The sequence below is a fragment of the Stegostoma tigrinum genome, chromosome 38, assembly GCF_030684315.1.
Source record: "Stegostoma tigrinum isolate sSteTig4 chromosome 38, sSteTig4.hap1, whole genome shotgun sequence".
Taxonomy (NCBI): domain Eukaryota; kingdom Metazoa; phylum Chordata; class Chondrichthyes; order Orectolobiformes; family Stegostomatidae; genus Stegostoma; species Stegostoma tigrinum.
Window position 1 is genome coordinate 23,551,905 of NC_081391.1, and position 25,304 is coordinate 23,577,208.

The 25,304-nt window shown below is 48.1% G+C and overlaps 1 protein-coding gene across 2 annotated transcripts in view; it reads left to right on the top strand.

The window, feature by feature from the left end:
• Positions 1 to 25,304, top strand: part of cacna1ia (calcium voltage-gated channel subunit alpha1 Ia) — a 203,400-nt gene that overhangs the window by 131,269 nt on the left and 46,827 nt on the right. For both annotated transcript variants that reach the window (XM_048521514.2, XM_048521511.2), the window contains exons 21-23: positions 15,772 to 15,897; positions 19,181 to 19,270; positions 24,869 to 25,061. In XM_048521514.2, the coding sequence (XP_048377471.1) occupies positions 15,772 to 15,897; positions 19,181 to 19,270; positions 24,869 to 25,061 (409 nt within the window). The remainder of the gene's footprint in view (positions 1 to 15,771; positions 15,898 to 19,180; positions 19,271 to 24,868; positions 25,062 to 25,304) is intronic.

Below are 25,304 nucleotides of genomic sequence, written 5' to 3' on the forward strand. Positions count from 1 at the left end.
AAAGAGGAATTTTGAGTGTGTGCTGGAGGGGGTGGGGGTGAAATCGAGCATTTACACAATAGCTCATCACACCCTCCGAACATCTTAAAACAGTTGGCAGCCAGAGAGTGTTTTTAAAATGCTGTCTGTGTTTTAAGACAAACACAGCCAGGGTTCCACAGTCATAAAATGAGTGGAATAAATACTTCATCTGCTGTCGATGTACATTACATGAAATTACTGCCGATATTTCACTTTGATCTCCACATTTCAAATAGTAGAAATTAACACAGCCAACAGTGTAAGAGTACGATCAGACGGGGAAACATTCTTAGCCATTAGGTGTGCAGAGCCTTTTGCTGAGATCATCTTAAAAAATAGCTAACACTGTCTCATCAAGTCCCAAGTAGCTTCACACACACATTGAGTCAAAGGTACAAGATAAAAAGGAAAAAAAAGTTACATCTCAACGAGCTTTAGTTGAAATGCTGTAGTTTTGAAGTTTTGTCACTGTTGTAGTGTAGAGATTGTGGAGTCCCAATTTTCTCATTCAGTTCTGGGGTGTCAATATCTCCAGCTCTGCCAGTATTTGGTTCCCATTCCTTTCGAGAAATGGTGATGAGCTTCCTTCTTGAATTGCTGCTGACCACATGATGCAGGGACACCCACAATGACGATCAGCAGGCTGTGACCCAGTGACACTGGAGGAACAGTGATACTTTTCAGAGTCGGGATCATGTGCGACTCGGAGATGAATTTGTAAGGGATGATGTTCCCAGGCGTCTGCTGCCCTTATCCTTCTAAATGTGAAATTTGAAAAGTGCTATTGAAGGAACCAGTTGTCGCTGTACATCTTGTAGATGATTCTGTGTTCATGGTGGAGGGAGTTAGTGGTGAAGTTGCTGGATGGGATATCAGTCAGTGAGTTTCTTTGTCCTGAATGGTGTCAAGCTCATTGAGCATTAGATCTGCACTCATCCAGGTAAGCGCAGAGTATTCCATTATGCTCCTGCCTTGTGCCTCTCAGATGGTGGACAGGCTTTGGGGAGTCAGGGAAGTGAGTCACTCATTGTCACCCAGCCTCTGACCTGCTCTTCTAGCCACTAGAACTTCGAGCTATATACACTGGGGGGATTCTGTGATGGCAGTGTCATTGAACGCCAAGGAGAGGTGTTAGATTCTCTCTTGTTGGAGATTATCATTGCCTGGCACCAGTGTGGTGCGAATGTTATTCACCACTTGTCAGCGTGAGTCTAAAATCTGTCCAGATCTTGCTTGCTGGTATGTTTCTTCATGTGACAGCTTTATGTCTGCACACAGAGAGGTAGACTCCACTATAAGGTGGAGCAGAACTTCCATTGGCCACCTAACAGATCAAACAAACCGGATCCGTGATCAGAGAACACGTTCGCTGATGCTCTGGATCTGCTAAAAGGCATTTTAGAGATCGTTTTCATGTCATCAGCATCTTATTTACACCTACAAATGGTCCAAAGCATTGATCTGCTGCTGGATAGTTGATTATGCTGTGTTTCAGGCACTATAGTCGTTTTCTAGCCCACCATTAGCAGCTTCTCCCTTCCAGTCCTGATGCTATGACCCTTAAAGGTGTTGCTACATCAAATACCTACTATTCGAATCTGTCAGCTGCCGACAGGAGCACCCTGACAGCTGGCACCTCACCATTTCAACATTGCTGACCACACTGATGGGTTTGGCCTCCCGTTAATCATGGCACCCTGCCCGTTCCAGCCCAATTGGTGTTCAAAACCACCTCCCATTCCTTGTGTTTATCAATACTCTGCACTGACCTTAGCTTGGGTCAAAATGTACATGTGCCAACAGAGCACTATGATCTCAATTTCTCACCCCGGTCTTGAATCTACCTTATGTCTATCGCCAAATTTATTTCATTCCCTTCTATTTATGTGAATAGGGAGTTAACAAACTTGAATCCTTTGATCCTTTCAGCCCCTCTCTCAACTTGAAAGCAAATCTCTTTGACCGTGCCCCTGGTTATTATCCCGAATATCTCCCTGTGTGGCTAGGTATTTCTCTAATTGTGTTCATGTGAAACATGCAGGGACGGTGTGCTATGTTTACCACAGCGCTACATCAATGCAAGCTGTTGTTGCTAATGGAGAGTGAAGGTGAATGATTTGATGATTTTAAGTATGTTACTGACCAGGAGAACATAGCAATCACTGGACGATAAAACAGCAAGAGCCCAGAGAGTCATTTCCAGCACAGAAGTCAACGCGCCATCTTCCTCCATCTTACTGGCCACGTGATGCAATGATAATGGAGCTATTTACCAACCTCAGTGGCCAACCTCTGTCAGTCAGGCTCAGACACAAGGCGAGGTATATCCCCAATGGGTCAGAGCTTTGGGAACCATCGCTGTAAAGTCAGCTGTAAAACGACAGATCACGGCAGCTGCTGAAAATCCACAACCGAAACAGCAGACACTGCAAAAACTCTGCAGGTTATGCAGCAGTGGTGGAGAGAAACCAAGTTAATGACTTTGTTTCTCTCTCCATAAAGGGGAGGTGATGGCCCAAGTTAGCATGTTAATCCCGACATGGGTTCAAATCCCACCACAGCTGATGGTAGATTTTGAATTCAATATAGAAAAACTGGAATTAAGAGTCGAACAATGACCATGAATCCATCGTAGATTGTCAGGAAAACCCCATCTGGTTCACTATTGTCCTTCAGGAAAGGAAACTGCCATCCTTACCTGGACTGGCCTACATGTGACTCCAGGCCCGTGGGTGACACTTAACTACCCTCTGGGCAATTAGGAATGGGCAATAAATGCTGCCTGGCGCCTTCATCCTGTAAACGAATTAAAAAGAAAGATGCCGCCTGTCCTTTTTAGATTCGCCAGCAATTTCTGTTTTTGTTTCAGATTTCCAGCATCTGCAGTTATTTGATATATTTTAATGACTGGTCTTGGTCATTTCACATCAGAACTAAACAACCAAAAATGTTAACCCTATTTCATGCTTCGCGCATTCTTCCAGTCTTACCCCCAACATTTCCAGATTCACTCCTAAATACCTCCAGTACTTTTCTGTCTTTTAGTTCCTGCCCAGCAGGATGCATTATCACTCAGCCTGAAGCCTCCAGTCTTCAGGTTGTCAGAGGCTGGTACAATGTGTCCCAGTGTAGGAGCCTGTGGAAGTCCCAACACACTGACCCAGATAACAAAGTGTGGGGCTGGATGAACACAGCAGGCCAAGCAGCATCTTAGGAGCACAAAAGCTGACGTTTTGGGCCTAGAGGGTCTAGGCCCAAAACGTCAGCTTTTGTCCTCCTAAGATGCTGCTTGGCCTGCTGTGTTCATCCAGCCCCACACTTTGTTATCTTGGATTCTCCAGCATCTGCTGCTCCCATTATCTCTGAACCCAACACACTGACCAGCCTGCAAGGTGCCTTTAACATGGAATGAGCAGATCACCTGCTGGGAAAGTCTCTGACTCAAAGTCAGAGAATGTGGAAAGTTGAAATGTAATTACCTGAACAGTTACTGTCCAAATGTTACACAGAAAATCCTTGTCTAACTCCCAGGTAACTGTATACATGATCGCCCAACACACAGGCTGATCACCCTAATTGCCCCTCCACCAACTACCCTTCTCAACCAAGCTACCCCTCCAGCCATCCAACCACACCTCCTGACCCAACTGTAATAGCCCTTCACCTCAACCCTACAACTACATCCCCATCCAACCTCGCTACTCCTGAACGGAGCACAGCCCAAAATACTGACTCCCTCAACCACTCACCCGCTCACCCCCTCACTCCCTCTCACCCCTCATTCACTCACATCCCTCATCTCACACACGCACCCCTTCACACACTCACCCTCACCCAGTGTCCCCTGATCCCCTCACCCCTCCCACCCACTCACACCCTTCACCCCTCATCCATACATTCTTACCCCGCACCCATTGACTCTCTCAACCCCTCACCCACTCACCCCTCACCCCTCGCTCACTTACACCTCCCACCCTGACACCCCTCACCCCCGACCCCTCAACCCATCAATCCTTCGTCATCTCACCCTCTCATTCTTCACACACACAGCCCCTCACCCACTCACTCCCTCAGCTCTTCACCCTCTCACTCATTCACACCCTGTACCCCTCACCCCTCTCAGGCCTTCATTGCCTAACCCCCTCACCCTCTCATGCCCCTCACCCCCCTCACCCCTTCATCCCCCTCACCCCTCTCATGCACTCTGACCCTATCACTCTTTCTTAACCCCCTCACCCTCTTACCTCTCTCACTTATGTTACCCATTTATCTCCATGTGCACCTTATCGCCCTACCTCCCCCATTCATCCACTCTGTTATATTCCAAGTTGACCTTTAACCTTGCCGTATAGCAGCTCGTGGCTGGCCTCCTCCCAGTTCCCCAGCACTGTGGTGAAGCTCCCTGACCTCCTCTGTGCTCCGGAAACCCAGGCCTAGTGAACCCAACAAAGAAAGCTGAGCAAGACTGAGGCATGGCGGCTAACCAGCAATAATTGCCATTCCTTTTATATTGTTGTTTGGAAAATTTGAGCCATTTACGTCACAAAATACTCAGAGACTGTGCCCCAAATTATTACCTTCTCAAAGTAATCTATCTTACTTGGATTTGGATTTGGAAACACGGACTAACTTGTAACAACAAAGACTGAGTGAGTTGAATGGTTTTCCCTAGAAATCATTATTTCAATAAAAGTTCCTTTGGTTTTCTGAAAGTTTGGTGTAAGTAATGTTGGATGTGCAATATAAAATATCAATGAAGTGCTGTAAGAGAGTGAAGTCACTCTGGAGGTTTACTAATGGACTGACTGTTCAATGTTAAAAGCATCTTCCTGAATTCGCTTGCTCTAACTAGAGTCCATGCCTCAAATAATGATCTCCTAAGATGTCTTCTATATGTCCCAAAGTGCTTTCTATTCAAAAAATTACTTTTGAAGTACAGTTACTGCTGAAATATATGGAACACGAGCCTGCTTAGTCTGGCAGGCAGTAGCAAACATCTTCACTGTGTGGAATGTAGATCCTCACAAAGGTGGCTCACCACCATATCCTGAAAGGCAAATGGGGACAGGCAGTCAGTGCCCCCGAGACCTCCAGCTCACCAAAGATACTGGTACCAAGAGTGGATTTTCTGAGAAACAAAACCCAACAAAGAATGCCCAGAGACCACTACTGCAAACGTTTCGACTACTGCTAACTGCAATTTTAGAGACATAGCACGAAAGAATTCTTGTACGCCCGAGGTCAAGAGTAGCTTAGGCATTACATTGGTTCTATGTCGAGAACAAACCATTGGCCTTCACCAACAACATAATTTAACATTTTTTAAAAATTCACTCTCAGAATATGGGTGTTGCTGGCTGGACCCAGCGTTTATTGCCCGTCCATAGTTGCCCCTTGAGAAGGTCGGGGTGAGCTGTCTTCCTGAACCGCTGCTGTCGATGTGCTATGGGTAGAACCGTAATGCCCTTAGGGAGGGAATTCCAGGATTTTGGCCCAGTCACACTGAAAGAATGGCGAAATAATTCCAAATCAGGATGGTGAGTGGCTTGGACAGGAACTTGCAGGGACTGGTGTTTCCATGTGTCTGCTGCCCTTGTCCTTCTAGATGGAAGTGGTTGTTAGTTCGGAAGGTGCTGCCTGAGGATCTTTGGTGAATTTCTGCAGAGCATCTTGTAGATGGTACACACTGCTGCTACTGAGTGTTGGTGGGGGAGGGAGTGGACATTTGTGGATGTGGTGCCAATCAAGTGGCTGCTTTGTCCTGGATGGTGTTAAGCTTCTTGAGTGTTGTTGGGGCTGCCCCCATACAGGCAAGTGAGGAGTATTCCATCACACTCCTGACTTGTGCCTTGTAGATTGTAGACAGACTCTGGGGAGTCAGGGGGTGAGTGACACGTTGCAGGATTCCCAGCCTGCTCACTATGTTTGTATGGCTGGTCCTTTCAGCTTCTGGTCACTAGTAAAAGTAAAAAGTGTAAAGCTCATCAAAGTGGCCTGGGGTGAGGCAGTAGAATTTCTGATTGGTTGGTGATATAACTTGAGGTGCTCAAGCTAAGATAGGGAATTCGAAAGAAGTCTCCACAGTCAGATGCCAGTCAGAATGTGGAACTCAATGACTCAACATGGGAGTGATTTATTGCAGACACAGTTGAAGGGAAGCTAGACCAACCTCTGAGGCAGGATGGAATAAGTGGGCTATTCTGATAAAGTTAAATGAGAATAGGCTTAAGTTGACCACGGATGTTGGCATGAATTTATTCATTTTATTCTCCCATGGCATGGGGGTATCCTTGGCAAGGCTAACATTTGTTGCCCATCCCTAATTTCGGTGAAATGAGTGGTTTGCTCGACCATGCCACAGGGCAATTAGGAGTCAGCCACATCGCTGTGAGGATCTGGAGTCACGTGTAGGCCAGACCGGGTACGAACAGGAGATTTCCCTGCTTTAATAGTAACTTCAGGTCACCAATACCAAGGCTTTATTTTTTATTACAAGATTAATGTGTAGTGATGGAATTTGAATGCCTGTCCCAGGGCAATGGCTCGGCTTTTTGCCAGTGACATTATCAGTACGCCATGGAGACTTGCAATGAGACGTCCAAACTTTTATATCCACCCTCCTTCACAAGCACAAAAATCATTCCATTTATTTTCTGAATCATTTCATATGACTGCATTCCAACATTTGTTCATTGTGTTATTATCACTGTTAATAAAGCCTCCAGCATTCTATCCTTCATTAGCAGTGCCATAGAGTACAAGGGCAGGGAGGTGACGCTGAACCTATACAGGACACTGGTTAGACCTCAGCTGGACTACTGTATATGGTTCTGAGCTCCATGATATAAGAAGGATGGAAATGCATTTGAGAGAGCGCAGGAGCAGTTTACAACAATGATTCCAGGGAAAAGAAACTTCAGTTGTGAGGATAAATTTATGAAGTTGGGATGGTTTTCCTGGGAGAGGAGAAGGATGAGGGGGATTTGAATGAAGTTTTCAAAAACGTAATCAGGTTTGAACAGAGTACGTTGGGAGAAACTGAACAACTTGTAAGAGGATTGAAAACCAGAGGCACAAAATGTAAAGTGTATGGCAACAGAGTGAATGTGAGGTGAGAAAATCATTATTCACACAGCAAGTGCTTAGGGTCTGGAATGCAAAGCCTGGAAGTGTAATGGAAACAGGTTTTCAAAAGGGATTTAGATTATTATTTTGATAGGAGCAATTTGTGGGAGTTGTGGGGAATGGGAAAGTGACTGGTTTTAAATTAAAATACAAAGAAGCCATGGCAGACATAACAGGGCCAAAGATTTTCCATCTGTGATGTAGCAATTCTATGATTCATGTACCAGCCCATCAAGATCAGTGTGTACCTCACAGCTCTCCGTTTAAATGATGTGCCTGTGTTTCTGTTCTTGCTGCCAAAATGAACCAGCTCACATTTTCCCACATTGTACTCCCCCCTGCACTGTGCCTTTTGTTTATTCACTGGGTGAGAGCATCACTGCCTCGGCCAGCATTTATTGCCCGGAGGGCAGTTAACAGGTAATCTACTATCTCTAACAGATAATCACATTGCCATGGGTCTGGAGTCACATGTAGGCTACACCAGGTAAGGATGGCACATCTCCTTCCTTAAAGGGCCTTAGTGGGTCTGGAGTTACATGTAGGCTGTACCAAGTGAGGATGACAGATCTCCTTCCTTAAAGGGCCTTTGTGAACCAGATGGGTTTTTACAGTAACTGATGGTGTTTGCATGGTCACTACTAGGCTAGCTTTTTGCTGAATTCCAATTTCACCACCTGCCATTATGGGATTCAAACCCATGTCCTCAGGTCATTAACCTGAGGTTCTGGATTTATAGACCAGTGACGTTAAGACTACAGTACTGCCTCCCTCTGTTTAAAAGCTCCATAGACAGCACCTTCCTACTCCCATCGAGAAGGGCAAGGGCTGCAGATACATGGGAACACCACCCCCTGCTAGTTCCCCTCCAAACCACTCACCATCCTGACTTGGAAATACATTGCTCTTCCTTCAATCTTCTGGAATTCCCTCCCTAAGGGGCATTGTGGGTCAACCCACAGCGCATGGACTGCAGCAGTTCAAGAAGGCAGCTCACTCCCACCTTCTCAAGGGGCAACTAGGGACGGGCAAAAAGTGCTGGGCCCAGCCAGCGACGCTGACATCCTGTGAGTAAATGTTTTAAAATGCGATTCCGTGGAACCCGCGTCGCTGGCTGGCCTGCAGTTGTTCACTTCCACAGCTAAGGGGGCCAGAAAGGTGGCTACAGGTTTAATCATACCGACAGCAAAATGGAAACCTCCTGCCGGCAACTTTGAGCCAACTACAGCCAGCAGCTAGAAACGATCTGAACACAGAGCAGCAGGATATTCAGTACAAGTATACACCCAAGGTCAGGGTGGGGCCATCATCTTAAAAGGCAAAGAATATAGAAAAGGTAAAATGGGTTTCAATTCATTGACAATAAGTGAAGGAGATTGTGATAATGAGTAATGTTGGTGTGTTAGCCATGTTAGTCAGTAATGGCTGGAGCTGAGTGCTGACATGATGCCTACCATATACAGACACACATGTATGAGCAATTTCTGTATGAGAGGCCATAGATTGAAGGTATTGACAAAATAATCCATAGACACATGGAGAAGCTGTTGGACTAAGAGAGTGCAAGATGACCAATTGTGAAGCTGGATGAACACAGCAGGCCAAGCAGCATCTCAGGAGCACAAAAGCTGACCTTTTGGGCCTAGACCCTTCATCAGAGAGTTCTCTCTCATGAAGGGTCTAGGCCCAAAACGTCAGCTTTTGTGCTCCTGAGATGCTGCTTGGCCTGCTGTGTTCATCCAGCTTCACAATTGGTCATCTTGGATTCTCCAGCATCTGCAGTTCCCATTATCTCTGACTAAGAGAGTGGTCAGGGTCTGGAATGTACTGTCTTGAGAGTGTGGGGGTGGGGGGGCGCGGGAGGCAGGTTCACTCGAGGGGTTAGGGTCTGCAATGTACTGTCGGAGAGTGTTGGGTGGAGACAGGTTCCCTCGAGGGGTTAGGGTCTGGAATGTACTGTCTGAGAGTGTAGGGGGCTAGGCAGGGTCACTCGAGGGGTTAGGGTCTAGAGTGTACTGTCTGAGAGTGTGGGGGGAGGCAGGTTCACTGAAGGTTTTTGAGACAGGGTTGAATTATGTTCTGAAAAGGAGCAAAGTGCAGTGTGACTGGGAGAAAGTAGAGGGGAAAGCAGTCGGCGCATTGTTCACTCAGAGAGGCAGCACTGATGTAAGGGGCTGAATAGCCTTTCTCAGTACTGCTAATTCTCTGATTGAATGAGTGAACAATCAAACCATGAGCTGGAATGTTGGGAACGGAAGAGAAATCCAGGTCTAATTATTCAAATGCACAGTTTAATTTAGAGATGTTTCTGTTTATTAATTATGCCTCTGAAAATGTTATCATCCTCACTTCTTAACATTTTCATGATGCTGTTTGAAGATCTTCACGATTTAGTAAGTAATTGTCTTAATTACGAACTCCCCAGAGCATATGAGAGTTTGTTATCTGTTGTCACTGATGAACGCACTGCAAATTGGACAGGAATGGATTCTGCAATCCGCTTTGATTTGTCCACACACACACACACACACACACATGATGTGAGTTAGAAAAATCACATTAGAGCAATAATTATATTTCTGTTTAATTGAATAGGCCCCTGTTGTCAGGACGCTCCCCTTAACAGTAATGACCACTCCCTCACTGGAGGAGATTAATCCTCTTTCCAGAGGCTTCAGCACAATCCTGGGAAATTTGGTGACCCTCACAAAACAGAGGCACAGGGATACCATGAGAGTTATCCTTGACGTTTGTAAATGGGTGAAGAAAAGGAACAACTAAATTCAGCTGAGATTTCGAATCAGCTCAGGGCTAACCTGCCTTGCCAACAATTTTTTGTAGGGATCCAGGAAGTTTACAGTGATAGCGAGTTTTGAGAAGATTTGTAGGTCAGGTTGAGGTTCTGGATGTGAGTTTGCTCGCCGAGCTGGAAGGTTAGTTTTCAGACATTTCGTCAATTTTTTAAAAAAAATTTGAAAAAATATACTTTATTCATAAGATGTACAAAAAATAGAACATATTTATACACCTACCCAGTCATGCAAGCCGCTCTGGGTTACCCAGGGGGTATGTACACCAACTAAAGGAAAAAAAAGCAAAGAAGAAAAAAACAAAGCAAAGAAAACACCCCGGCAGTCGTCACCCCACACAGTCCCCGTTGGCCCCCTGACCAGTTGGGGAAGGTGCCAGCTGGGCCCAGTTACCAGATTGGGCCCTATTTTCCATTCTGGATATGGGGTTTCATACCTTGGTCTGTCCCCACCGCGCCTTAGCGGCGGCTGCCCCAAGCTTTAGCACGTCCCTCAGCACGTAGTCCTGGACTTTGGAGTGCGCCAGTCTGCAACACATGGTCGGGGTCAGTTCTTTCAGCTGGCAGACCAGCAAGTTGCAGGCAGACCAGCGAGCGTCTTTCACCGCATTGATGGTCCTCCAGGTGCAGTTGACGTTGGTCTCGGTGTGCGTCCCCGGAAACAGCCCGTAGAGCACGGAGTCCCGCGTCACGGAGCTGCTCGGGACAAACCTCGACAAATACCACTGCATCCCCCTCCAGACCTCCTGCGCATAGGCACACTCCAGAAGGAGGTGATCGACAGTCTCGTCCCCCCCGCAGCCACCTCGAGGGCAGCGTGCGGTGGTGCAGAGATTCCGGGCATGCACAAAGGATCTCACTGGCAGAGCCCCTCTCACCGCCAGCCAAGCAATGTCCTTGTGCTTGTTTGAAAGTTCTGTCGATGAGGCATTCTGCCAAACGACTTTGGCAGTCTGCGGGGGGGGACCAAACGACGGGATCCACCCTCTCCTTTTCCCGAAGGGTCCTGAGGATACTACGTGCTGACCACTGCCTGACGGCCTTGTGGTCAAAGGTGTTTCTTTTCAAAAATTTCTCCACGAAGGACAGGTGGTACGGGACGGTCCAACTACTCGGAGCGTTCCGCGGCAACGAGGCCAGGCCCATCCTTCGCAACACCGGGGACAGGCGGAACCTCAGTAAGTAGTGACACTTGGTGTTTGCGTACTGAGGATCTACGCACAGCTTGATGCAGCCGCACACAAAGGTAGCCGTCAGGGCGAGGGTGGCGTTCGGTACGCCCTTTCCCCCATTTCCCAGGTCTTTGTACATGGTGTCCCTGCGGACCTGGTCCATCCTCGACCCCCAAATGAAGTGGAAGATGGCCCGGGTGACCGCAGCGGCGCAGGTCCAGGGAATAGGCCAGGCCTGCGCCACATACAACAGTACCGAAAGCCCCTCGCACCTGACAACCAGGTTCTTACCCGCGATGGAGAGGGACCGGAGCGTCCACCTGCCCAGCGTCTGCTTCAATTTGGTGATATGCTCCTCCCAAGTCTTAGTGCACGCCCCAGCTCCACCAAACCAAACACCCAGCACCTTCAGGTAGTCTGTCCTGACAGTGAAGGGGATGAAGGAGCGGTCGTCCCAGTTCCCTAAGAACATGACCTCGCTCTTACCACTATTGACTTTGGCACCCGAGGCCAGTTCAAACTGGCCGCAGATGTCCAACAGCCTACTCACCGACCGACGATCGGCGCAGAAGACAGCGACATCGTCCATGTACAGGGAGGTCTTGACCTGAAGGCCTCCACTGCCTGGGATAGTCACGCCCTTCAGGCTCACGTCCTTCCTGATGGATGCGGTGAAGGGCTCCACACAGCACACGAACAAGGCAGGAGAGAGCGGGCAGCCCTGCCCGACTCCAGATCTAACTGAAAAACTGTCTGATTCCCACTCGTTAACCGAGACTGCGCTAACGATGTTGGCGTAGAGCAGCCGGATCCAATTGCGGATGCCCTCCCGGAACCCCAATTTGGAGAGGACGTCCCTCATGTAAGCATGAGAGACCCTGTCGAAGGCCTTCTCCTGGTCCAGGCTGACGAGGCAGGTGTCCACCCGCCTGTCCTGTACATAGGCGATCGTATCCCTGATGAGCACGAGGCTCTCAGCGATCTTCCTGCCCGGCACAGCACAGGTTTGGTCAGGGTGAATCACTGACTCCAGGACAGACGTTACCCAGTTGGCTATGACCTTGGCCAGGATTTTGTAGACCCGTCTGGCCACGACCAGGTGTACCTCCGCTGCGCTCCGTCTGCAGGGGTGCTGAAGACGTCGAGCAGCTTGGCGTCCTTCACCGTGCCCATCAGGAATCTGGACGTGACGTCCAGTTGACTCCCCCCACCCGCTGTCCCCACGCCAGATCTTTCATCTGCATCAACGATGCAGTTGAAGTCTCCGCCTAGGATGACCGGCCTGGACGTAGCCAGCAGGGGTGGAAGCCTCTGCAGGACGGCCAACCGCTCACTCCGTACCGCTGGGGCGTACACGTTGATCAGCCTCAGGGGAGCGTTTCTATAGGTGATGTCAGCCACTAGGAGGCGCCCCCACCACCACCTCCTGAACTTGAGAGATGGTGAAGTTGCGCCCCCGCAGCAGAATAGCCAGACCCGAGGAGCGACAGTCGTTACCTCCCGACCAGATCGAAGGCCCACAGGCCCAGGCGCCGGACCATTTCCCGTACCTGCCGAGGTGCGGTATCCCGCACTCCTGCAGGAACAGGAGGTCCGCCTTGATGGTGGTCAGGTAGGCCAACGTGGACACACATCTCGCGGTTGACTTGACGCTGCGCACATTAATGCTCGCAACTCGTACCCCCATTGTGGGCAGTGACCGCAGTACCCTCCCCAAGTCCAAGGTCCAGCCCCTCCATCTGTCCCTTCATGCCCATTGCCCGGGCTAACTGCTGGATGCTCTCCGGGCTCAGGAAACCGTCCGTGCTGCCTTCCGGGTGGCATCCCCCTGTCAGGGGTGCGGAGGCCGGAGGGTCCGGCTCCGGGTCAGGCTGGGGACGTGCTGTTTCCTCCTTCCCGCCTGGACGTTCCGGGGGGCCCTCCAGTGCTCCAGCGGCACTTGACTGGGTGTCGGAGGGAGCCTCAGGACGCCTCCCGTCACCTGGAAGCGGGGTGCTGCTTTCCTTCCCCCTCGAGATCTTTAACTTCTGCTTCGGGTGGGCCCTCTCTGAATCCCCCTCGTCAGAGGAGCTCTTATAGCCCCCCTGTAGCTGCCTCTTCCCGCCTGATGGTTGCGGTTCCTGGGCCCGTCGACGCACCTTCCTCCTCGCTTTCTGGACTGTTGTCCACTCCCCCCGGTCGCCTGTCGCCGCCTCCATCGACTCCGGGTCGTCGGGGCGGGGGGGGGGAAATCGGAGCCTGCAGGGGCGCTTTGCTGGCCTCGGGCCCATCCTGTGGGGCTGGACCCTCCTGCACGTCCTGGCCCTCCTGCACATTAGTGGGGTCCTTGCTGGGCCCTGGTGCCTTCCTCTCCACCGGGGGGGCTGGCCTCGCATTGCCCCTGCTGGCGACCTGGGCGTAGGTGGTCCTCTGCCACGGGCATGCCCGATAGAGGTGGCCCGCTTCCCCGCAAAGGTTGCAGCTTTTCTCTTGTGGGCAATCCTTTGCAAGGTGTCCCTCCTCCCTGCAGATGGTGGCTTTGCAGTCGGCCGCCACGTGACCTGACCTACCACAGGCATGGCAGACTTTAGGTTGCCCTGCATAGGTCAGGTAGACCCTGCTCCCGCCGATCGCGAAGCTGGACGGTGGGTGTACGACATTCCCGTCCGCGCCCATCCTCAGCGTCACCTTGACCTGCCTCTTACTCGTCCAGATGCCAAAGGGGTCCATGATGTCAGTCAGGTCCCCTTCCACCGTCACGTACCTTCTGAGGAAGGTCAGGACATCAACTGCTGGCACACGTGGGTTGTACATGTGTTCAGTCACCATACGGCTCCTCTGTGCTGGCATCACAAACAGCGGGACAGCGATCAATACAGAGAAGGGGCCCTCACCGCCTTTCTCCTTGAAAACCTCCAGGAAGCGCTCACAAAGCTTGGCACTCCTGAAGGTCACGTCGTAAAAACCCCCTCCGGGGAAATCCTGCAGGCAGTAAATGTCCGCAGCAGCGAACCCACAACAGTCCAACAGGACCCTCTTCACGAAGAAGGTGCGGTCCACAGGTGCACCTTCATCCACCTTCTTTACGGAAACACGGATGGTGTTCCGGACCCCCTGACCTTGGGCACGAGCACTTGCCGCAGCCATCGTTGCAGGTTGGCTGTTCCCCTGAACCAGCGTTAGGCCGAAGCCAGCATTAAGATCCACCGGTTGCAAAGGTGCACAGCCAACCCGACGTCCTCCTTTCACCTCCAACACAGTCGCGCTCTCCTCCTCTCGGTCCACAAGAGAGTGGGTCTTTATTTTGTTCGAGATGTCAGCTAGTTCACTGAGCTTGCCGGTTTGTTCTCAGATGTTTTTGTCACCATTCTAGGTAACATCACCAGTGAGCCTCCAACAAAGCGCTGGTGTTGTGTCCCGCTTTCTATTTATCTGGTTTGGTTTCCTTGGGTTGGTGATATCATTTCCTGCGTTGGTGATGTCATTTCCTGTTCTTTTTCTCACACATCCATCCTAGGATAACCCAAACAGAGACACGCACGAAAATTCCTAGGAGCATGGCATTCCAACCGGAACTCCATCAACAAACACATTGATTTGGAGCCAATCTACCATCCTCTGGGAAAAAGAACAGGAAATGACATCACCAACGCAGGAAATGACATCGCCAACCCAAGGAAACCTAAACAGATAAATAGAAAGCGGGACATAACACCAGCGTTTCGTCAGAGGCTCACTGATGATGTTGCCTAGAATGGTGATGAAACATCTGAAAACTAACCTTCCAGCTCAGCGAGCAAACTCACATCTAGTTTAAAGTGAATTAAACACATTGTGCTGTAGTGTGGATTTTGATTAAACTTGACAGCAAACTGGAAGGGAAAGCATGCCAGAAACATCAGGAGGCCATCTCACTGTGTTACACCAAACTGGAAGGGAAGGCATGCCAGAAACATCAGGAGGCCATCTCACTGTGTTAGCTGCAGGCTCATTTCATTTGCAAGAGAGTCTGGGAGTTGGCCCAGGTACAGGGATTAGTGTTGAAGGAATTGCTACGTTGAGTGCTGCCAGCAAACCAGGTGCAAATTCCAGCTAAAACAGCAACAAAAACAGAAATTGCTGGATGAGCTAAGCATGTCTGGCGGTGGAGAGAGATCAGAGTTAAACTTTTGGGTCCAGTGACCCTTGCTCAGCAAAAACAGCATTGGTTTTGAAAAGGACACTGCCTCCTTAGAGCCACATGCTAGAATATTTGCATATTGTAAGACATGAAATCTTCCTCTGAAAGCAACAAACGCTGGAAATCACAGTGGGCCAGGCGGCATCCATGGAGAGAGAGCAAGCTAATGCTTCAAATCCAGATGACTCTTCATCAGAGCAAATATTCCTCCCTGAGCCTTAATCTGCACTTATCTAAGACTTGGACTTTGAGATCTGGTCATTTTGCCTTTCTTTTGATTTTCTTTTAATTCTGCTGCCTTCTGTTTTGAGAGTCTTTGCTTTGTGGCTGAGATGGTACTGGAAAATGGTGACTTTGTACATCTCTCACTGGACTGATGCTTTCCTATACTTCAGCTCACACGGCAATAAATTCTAATTCTCATAGCTTACACTGAAGAGGATTGCACGAGTGTGCCACTGTTTAATTTTTTTTAACTCTTTCAGCTTTTCAAAGGCAAGTTCTACTACTGCCAAGGCCATGACACGCGCAATGTCACTAACAGGTCGGACTGCTTGCTGGCTAACTACAGGTGGATCCACCACAAGTACAACTTTGACAACCTGGGACAGGTAAGGATTCCTCCCCTTGGTAGCTAATTCTCCTGTGGGGATCGAGCAGCGCATCAGTAAACGTCCATCGTTGGCAGTGACGAATGGGCTTGAATGTCCTTACTCGCTGGGGCCAGAAGCTCCCGGGTCAAGCCTCGTTGCTGGCCAAGGGGAAATGCTCTGTTAATCTGGCCGAGCAGGTTGTTAACCCTTCCTGAGGGCAGGAGGAGAGGCAGGAGGTTCTCTCCCGGTCAGTTGTACTGCAGGAGATGATGTAAACTCCTGCAGAACTTTCTCCGCGAGCACGGACTGGGTTTTAAGAAGCCCTCTCTCTTTCTTAAAAATGTAATTACGATCCAGCAGCGTGGCACAAGCACCAGTTCCTGCCTTTCCCGTCTGGACTTCTCCCTGCTGTGAAGACAATATCACAAGACTGAAGAAATCAGCTCCTCCACACTCATAGGGAGAGATCCACCACCAAATTTACCAAGCAGCCAGAAACAACACCACTGGTCTGGCTGAGTAGACCCCAGTTCATTTCCCTAAACTATACGCACAGTGGCTCGGTGGTTAGCACTGCTGCCTGATGGCACCAGGCACTCAAGTGTAATTCCACTCTCTGGCGCCTGTCTGTGGGGAGTTTGCACATTCTCCCTGTGTCTGTGTGGGTTTCCTCCTGCAGTCCAAAGATGTGCAAGTTAGGGTGGATTGACAGTGCTAAATTTCCCGTGGTGTCCAGGGATGTGCAGGCTAGATGGATTGGCCATGGGAATGCAGGGTTACAGGCCTGTGGTGGGTATGGGTGGGAAGCACTTCAGAGGGTTGGTGTGGACTCAATGGGCCAAATGGCCTGTTTCCATGCTGTAGAGCTTCTATGACTCTTAGCCCCTCAGATTTGACACGAAATTATTAGCTTCACTCTTTTTTTTGTTAACCATCTGATGAACTAAACAATTAACAAGTAACAAAAGAGAAGGGCACAAGCAGAGTGGGGGAGAAACCTAGTTCTTTCTTTTAAATTATATTGCTTAAATTTATAAACCTCCGCCAAGTCACCAGTTAACAAGCACCAAAGTAAGGTCACCATAATCCCACAGGTTTGTTCTCCCATCAGAGCGAGATGAACTAACTGGTGGTGGTTTAACCTGGGGGTGGCTGTGTGCCAGGCCAGGGCAGGACGATGTTTCACGATGACCTCAGCTGGTGCAGGGATTGAACCCACGCTGTTGGCACAGCAAACCAGCTATCCAGCCAACTGACCCTCCCCTTCCCAAAGTGTACACACACTACCCACCAAGGTGGTGCATTCATAACAGATAGAGGGGGGGGAATTAAAACAAAATAGAGTTGGAACCCAGGCGACGCTATGGTTATACAGCTCAGAAACAAGACCTTTGATCCAACTAGCCCGTGCCGACCAGTTTTCCTAAACTGAACTAGCCCCATTTGCCTGTGTTTGGCCCGTAGTCACCTGAACCTTTCCTATTCATGTATCTGTCCAAATGTATTTTTAATGTTGAAACTGTATCTGCGTCTACCGTTTCCTCTGGCAGTTCATTCCACCCACGCGCCACTCTCTGTGCGTCCCTTTTAAATCTTTATCCCCTTACCCTAAATCTACACCCTCTAGTACTCCCCTACCCTCAGGATAAAAAGGCCATAAGACCATAAGTCACAGGAGTGGAAGTAAGGCCATTCGGCCCGAGTACGCTCCGCCATTTAATCATGGCTGATGGGATTTCATCCCGACTTACCCGCACTCTCCCCGTAGCCCTTAATTCCTTGCGAGATCAAGAATTTATCAAACTCTGCCTTGAAGACACTTAACGTCCTGGCCTCCACTGCGCTCCATTGGCTACTCATCTTATCCATGCCCCTCATGATTTTATAAATGTCTGCAAGGTCCTCCCTCAACCTCCTACACTCCAGGGAAAGAAGTCTCAGCCTATCCTCATACTTCACATCTAATTGTCCCAGTAACATGCTTGTAATTTTTTCCTGAGCCCTCTCCAATTTAATAATATCCTTCCTGTAGCAGGATGACCAGAACTGTACACAGTGCTTCAAAATTGGCCTCACCGCTGTCAAGTACAGCCTGGGTCTCCTGCTGTCAATCACCTCTGAAACTGTGCTGACTGACCCTTTAAAGAGATCTTCGTTTTCGACGCAAATAATTTTTCCTGCTAATAATAACCAGTGCACGTTGTGGATGAGGAATGAGATTCACTAATCCTCTGCATGTTATGAGCTCAGACGTGCCAACTGAGAATGGGAGAGGGTACCCTTAGCTACTGTGATTTCTGCAGCCACTGACTGATCAAACAGGAACCTGGCCCAGGGCAGCTGTCCTCCCGGTGAGAGAATGCTGTAAGGTCCGAGGGTAAGGCAGAGCTAAAGAAATAAAAAAGGGGAAGCAAGTTCTCCATCATAAGGAAATCTACATAAAAGGGAAAGAATGTTTGAATTCAATAATACCACATGTGGGGGAATGGTTTTGAGAGAGGACAAAAGAGAAGCAAGCGGCACGGTGGCTCAGTGGTTAGCACAGCTGCCTCACAGCGCCAGGGACCCAGGTTTGATTCCACCCTCGGGTGACTGATTGTGTAGAGTTTTTCCCAGTGTCTGTGCGGGTTTCCTCTGGCTGGTCCGGTTTCCTCCCACAGACCAATGATATGCAGGTTGGGGTGGCTTGACTATGGGAAATGCAGGGTTATGGGGATGGGTCTGGGTGGGAAGCTCTTTAGAGGGTCGGTGTGGATCCAACGGGCCGAAAGGCCTGCTTCTACACCATAAGGATATGACACAGTAAGGAATTGGAACCTGCAGAGTGAGGCAGTGTAATTGTAATGAACACATGAGTGAAAAAAGCAGTAAGAGGCTGGGGGTGATACATGGTTAAATATGCAGAGAAAAGGGAGTTTGAGGAAGGAATGAAATCATCTGTCAAACACACACTAATTTTTCAGCAAAGAATGGTTCCATGGGGTTTTCATCTTGTTGTTCTGACAAAGGGTCACTGGGCTGGAAACGTGAGCTGTTTCTCTCCACACGAGACCTGCTGAGTTCCTTCAGCACCTTCTGCTTGTGTTTCCTCATTTTATGCGCTTTAGCAATCAGCTGACCAGCTGACTACGCTCAGGCCCTTAATTACAAATAGATTTGACTGAATCGGTCTACTGCCAAGAGGTGAGTTAGTTGGAGGAGAGCTCACTTTTCCAAACCTTCCAATCAGTTGATGTTGTTACCATGTGATCTGTCCCCATGACCACTGTTTACAGGAAGTGTCCTTGTCCCCTCACTGCAGGCTCTGATGTCACTCTTTGTGCTGGCTTCGAAGGATGGCTGGGTCAACATCATGTACCATGGGCTGGATGCAGTCTCCATTGACCAACAGGTAAGATCTCCCCTACCCTCCCTTAACAGTGTCCCATGTTAATGGCATTCATGTATCTCCTTCCCCCAGCAGTCCATCAATCTCCAAAATGCTTTACAGCCAATCAGGTAATTTTTGAAGTGTACTCACTGGCGTAATGTAAGAAATGTAGTGGCCTACTTGTGCACAGTAAGATCCCACTGTCTGGTAATAGTCAAATAACTGTGATCAAATTTGATGATCAGCTCTGCGCGATTGGTAGAGGGATAAATATCTCGCAGGTTATGAGAGTGAATTCCCCTGCCCTTTTTTGACATTGCGTCATGGAGTCTTCCATACCCGCCCAAGAGATTAGCCGTGCCCCTTGGTTTAACGTCTGATCTGGAAGGTGGCAGCAGGAACTGAACTTACATTTTGTTGAGTTTCTGGTGTGGGGCTTGAAAATGTAGCCTTTGGCTCGTAGGTGCAAATGCTACGCCTTGAGACCTCAGGGCAGTCACTGGGCATGGGAGGTGGTGATAAGGACTCTTGTGGGACAGTGTTAGTGTCTCTACCTCTGTGTCAGGAGAACCAAATTCAAGTCCGACATGCTCAAGAGGTAATGACATTTCTGAACAAGATAATTTTTTAAATGTCCGGAAGATAGGGAAGACCATTTGCTGGCAGGAAATCATTTAATAATCATTGTCAGAAAGTGGGCTAGATTGGGAAAGACTGGAGTTTAATGCCCACCCCTAATTGACCCTCACGAAGATGGTAGTGGTTACATCTTTGTGAACCATCTTGCAGCCTGTGTGGTGTAGAAACACGCCAGTGCTGTGAGAAAGAAAGTTCCTGGGTTTTGACCCAGCAACGCTGAAGCAACAGCGATATATTTCCAAGCCAGGATGGCCGTGGAACTCGGAGGAAATCCTGTAGCTGGTGGTATTCCCTCAGAGCCTTCTCCTTCACTTTGGTGGAGGATGTGGATTTCAGGAGATTCTGCTTTAGCTGGTTTGTCATCGTTGGCAGAGAGCTCGCTACAGGAGGTGTTGCTGCTCAACAAGGCATTCGTGGGCACCGGGCTAAAACACAGAGAGGTTGGGAGATAATTGGCAAAGTTAAAGGAACACAGGCCACTCTGAGGAGAGCTGGTGTAAGATTACCAGTGCTGAGGGGCTGGCCCACACCTCATTATCACAGATAAAGGGAAGCTTCACAACACTGCAGGAGATTCGAGATTGACACATCCCTGTCACTGCCTCCAGGCCCACAGCCCTCAGATCTCTGTAACTCTGATCTCTGGCACATATTCACCACTCACAATTCTATCACTGTACTGTCACAGTCCGTACCCTCAGCTGCCTTGGCCCTAAGCTCTGGAATTCCCTCCCTAAACCTCTGCACATCTCTCTCCTGCACTAAAAGTTTGCCTTTAAAGTACAATTTTGGGAACTCACAGTAATATCTCATTAAATGGCCCAGTATCAGATGTTGCCTGATAGACTATAATGATAGTTAACCAGAGGGCTCCTGTGGAAAGCCTTGAAATGTATTACTGTGTGAACAAAATGATATAAATGCAAATTATAAATCATAAGAGTGCTGAAAACAAACTGCAAAATATAGATGACATTAAAAGATATTTTGGCCAATATGATTAAACAGGCTTCTTAACTGGGCTAATTTGTATCTATAACAGCACTGTCAGCTTGAGTAATGGCAGCTTCGGACAGATGCATTGCTATATTCCAATGACATTGTTGGTCCTTCATGTAAATGGAAGAATTTTGATAACAGATGGATAACGCATAAGGTTATAAAACTAATTAAGTCATGAAATGGATCTTGTAAATGGGCTAAAAGGCTTCACTTACTTTTAAAATTGAAATGGATGAGCAAACTGGATTACAGCCAAATTGATACAATCACTCACACTCTCATGCTGACACACACCCACACACACACATACACTCGCTCACACACCCACACATTCGCACACGCGCACATACCCACACATACATACATTCACTCACACACCCGCACATTGGCACTCACACACACACTCACACACACACTCACACACACACTCACACACACACTCACACACACACACAGTGTTATGATCCCAGTTGACATTATTATTGAACAAGTCAGATCCCAGACAGAAGCCTGGCTTGACCATTCAAACTTTGATTTGTTTCATTTATATTTAAAGTGGTCTCTCTCTCAAACATGGGCGTGCAATTTTGCAGATTTTGCTTTAACAATAAAGCCGAGGATTGTTACAAAAGAAGCAACGATAAAGTAGAATAATCCAAGCTATCTAATTATAGTACAAATTCCAAGATTTTAAACACACAGTAAAAATGTAACCCCATTAATACCCAAACATTCTTTTATAAACTGAATTGAAAAACAGCTTCTTTTTACTACGTACAAACTCAACCATGGTACAGTTCCCTATTCACCATTATATAATATTCACGCCAGACTCCCTGTATCTAACAGATGTATCTAAACTTGCTTGTAACTTTTAGACTGGAACTCTAAAAGCTTCTGACTAGATTTACTGCATACCAATGTTTCACTGTATGCAGCATTAAGTAACCTCTGCAGGGTTTTATTCCAACATTTCTGGTCTGGAATTAACATTAACTCTTCTCTCGAAGGAACTTTAATACATTATATCTGTTTCAAGGGCTCCACAGGACTGCCCTGCTTAAAGTGAAAAGTAAAACTCAAAGCCTCTTAGTTGTTTTTCTCAAGCTTAAACATTTCCAGAACTCTCTAAGAAACATTTGAGACTGTATTATTTCACTCAAAAATAATTTAAATAGCCTGAAGTAAAAACAAGTCTATTATTACACAGCTCCTTTCCTTCTACAGTCGAGCCTCAAAAACGGTTTCTAAAAGAAATCACAATGGTTGCAGAAATGCGTGCAAGTTGAACAGAAAACGTTGTAACTCAAAAACTAGAAACTGAAACCCACCCCAAGTATCATTGAAAGTTAAACATGTAAATCCCACAGTTTATGTCACAGCTGGTTAATTCTCACCTTTTTCTCAGTCTATCTGACCACAGTCCTCTCCAAACTCACACTTACTTGGACACACTTACTTGTACATGCCAACACACACACACACACACACACACACACACACACACACACACACACACACACACACACACACACACTCTCTCATTCATGCATGTACACAACATGTATCCTCATTCTCCCCTATTTTCCTGTTTTTCATCAATTCCAATCTCTCATCTTTTTCTTTCTTTTAATATCTCTCTATCTTTTCTTATAGTGTTTAGTGTGCACAAACTCAACCATGGTACAGTCCCCAAACCACCATTCTATAAAGTTCACACCAGACTCCCTGTATCTAACAAATGTATCCAAACTTGCTTGTAACTTTTAGACTGGAACAATGATAGCTTCTGACTGCAGCTACCACATACCTACGTTTGACTCCAGGAGTGTTACCCTCCTGAATTTCCCTTTCCAGCAGCCATCCCTTTGAGCTGAGGATGTGTATGATCTCTTTCAAGGTCCTGCCTGTCCACGTCTCTGATGGGCAGGAATGGCTATGTTCATTGGGAATGCAGAGGCCCTAGCAACGCTCGCTGTTTGCCAGTTTCTGCCAGGCTGTCTTGGTTAAACTCCATAAACTAGGCTGAAAGGTGATGCCAAAGTAAGACCAAACAGGTTGGGGCATTTTACCTCCAGCAAAGAAAAGTCTAAGAAGGACCATGATAGAGGAATGAAGACTTGATGTTTCCACTTTTGGGCAGACCAGAACCCGAACCAGGAGTGTTAAATCTAATAGCAACTAATGAATCCAATGGGGAGACAATGACCTGGTGGTTTATGGGGAGGTGATGGCCTAGTGGTATTGTTGCTGGATTGTTAAATCCAAAGATCCAGATAGCATTCTGGGGACCTAGGTTCGAATCCCACCACGGCAGATGGTGGAATTTGAATTCAATAAATATCTGGAATTAAGAATCTAATGATGATCATAAATCCATTGCCAATTGTTGGGAAAAACCCATCTGGTTCACTAATGTCCTTTAGGGAAGGAAACTGCCATCCTTACCTGGTCTGACCGACATGTGACTCCAGACCCACAGCAATGTGGTTGACTCTGAACTGCCCTCTGGGCAATTAGGGATGGGCAATAAATGCTTCCCAGCCAGCAATGCCCCCATCCTGTGAAGGAATGAAAAAAATATTGGGAATTAAATCTCCTTGACTCAGAGAAGTGGGGAGAATGTGAAACTAGCTCCCACCAAGAGCAGCGAAGATGAATTTAGTCAATTCCACCCTCGGGCAACTGTCTGTGTGGAGTTTGCACATTCTCCCCATGTCTGCATGGGTTTCCTCCGGGTGCTCCAGTTCCTTCCCACATTCCAAAGATATTCACGTTAGGTTAGCCATGGGAAATGCAAGATTATCGGGATAGAGCAAGGGGTGGTTCTGGGGTGGGATGCTGTTTGGAACGTTGGAGTAGACTTGATGGGCAGAAAGGCCTCTCTCCACACTGCAGGGTTCAATGATTTTATGATAGTTTTAAGGTTAGGTTAGATAAATGCATGAGCGAGAAAGAGGCAGAAGGACAGGGTGATTGGGGTGAGATCAAGCAGGCCAGAAGCAGTGTCCCTCGAAGATTTTTGTTTCTTCTATGTAAACCCCCAAGGTCTGGATGGGACAGTGACCTCCAAAATCCTGCGCCAATGCAGTGAACTGCATCATGGGACAATGGGGCGCACAGCTTAGAGCAAATGTCAACCGCTAGGAGGACATTCTGTTACAGTGATGCTGGGCCCTGAGAGAGGCTACTGTCATAGACTCATATAGCACAGAAACAGACCCTTCGGCCCAACTCGTCCACGCCCACCAGGTTTCCTAAACTGAACGAATCCCATTTGCTTGCGTTTGTCCCACATCCCTCCAAAACTTTCCTATCCATTTACCCGCTCAAATGTCTTTGTGCTGACCTTGGTATGAATTAGGGAGACAACGAGAGACTACGCTATCCATGGGATTAACTTTTGGGTTAACATTTTGCATGCTACTTACACTGTCAAGCTCAGCACAAGGCTGGATATCAGAATCTGGATCACCGAATGTGACCTCTAATGTTCCTACTGTTGTCGGTCTTACATCCTCTGGGTGAACTCTCACTGCCAGAACTGGAGGATTGATAAACATAGCACTATTAGGTGTCAACTGAAGTCTGGCTTAAGGCCCACAGGAGGCATGGTGGCTCAGTGGCTAGCACTGCTGTCTCACAGCACCAGGGACCTGGGTTCGATCCCACCCTCAGGCAACTGCCTGTGTGGAGCTTGCACATTCTCACCATGTCTGAGCGGGTTTGCTCCCACAACCCAAAGATGTGCAGGCTAGATAGATTGGTCTTGCTAAAATTGCCCGTAGTGTTCAGGGATGAGTGGTATGGGGGGGCGGGGATTGGTTCTGGATGGGATGATCTGAGGGTCGATGTGGACTTGTTGGGCTGAAGGGCCTCTTTCCGCACTGTAGGGATTCTGTGATCTATTCAATGAGGATTGCCATGTCTCTACCTCAAACTGACCACAGTAACCAATTGCCTCGCTGTCTCTTGCAGCCCATCATCAACCACAACCCCTGGATGTTACTGTATTTCATCTCCTTTCTGCTCATCGTCAGCTTCTTTGTGTTGAACATGTTTGTTGGGGTGGTAGTGGAGAACTTTCACAAGTGCCGTCAGCACCAGGAGGCCGAGGAAGCAAGGAGGCGCGAGGAGAAACGTCTGCAGAGGCTGGAGAAGAAACGCAGGAGTAAGGAATTTCTCCAGATGTGCTCCTTCAGTCCACTGCGCCCAAGCAAACTTTTAGAAAGAGCTGCCCACTTAGCTCCAGCCCCTTCACTTTCTCTGCTCTGTATCCACTTTCTTGTGGAAGGAGAATGTATCCTGCATCCACTGACTTCTCTTAATCATTTCTAGGGCCAGGCAGCAGAGAAAGAGGCCATTCAGCCCACTGTACTAGTGACTAAATCTGAAATCAGTCCCACTCGCTGCT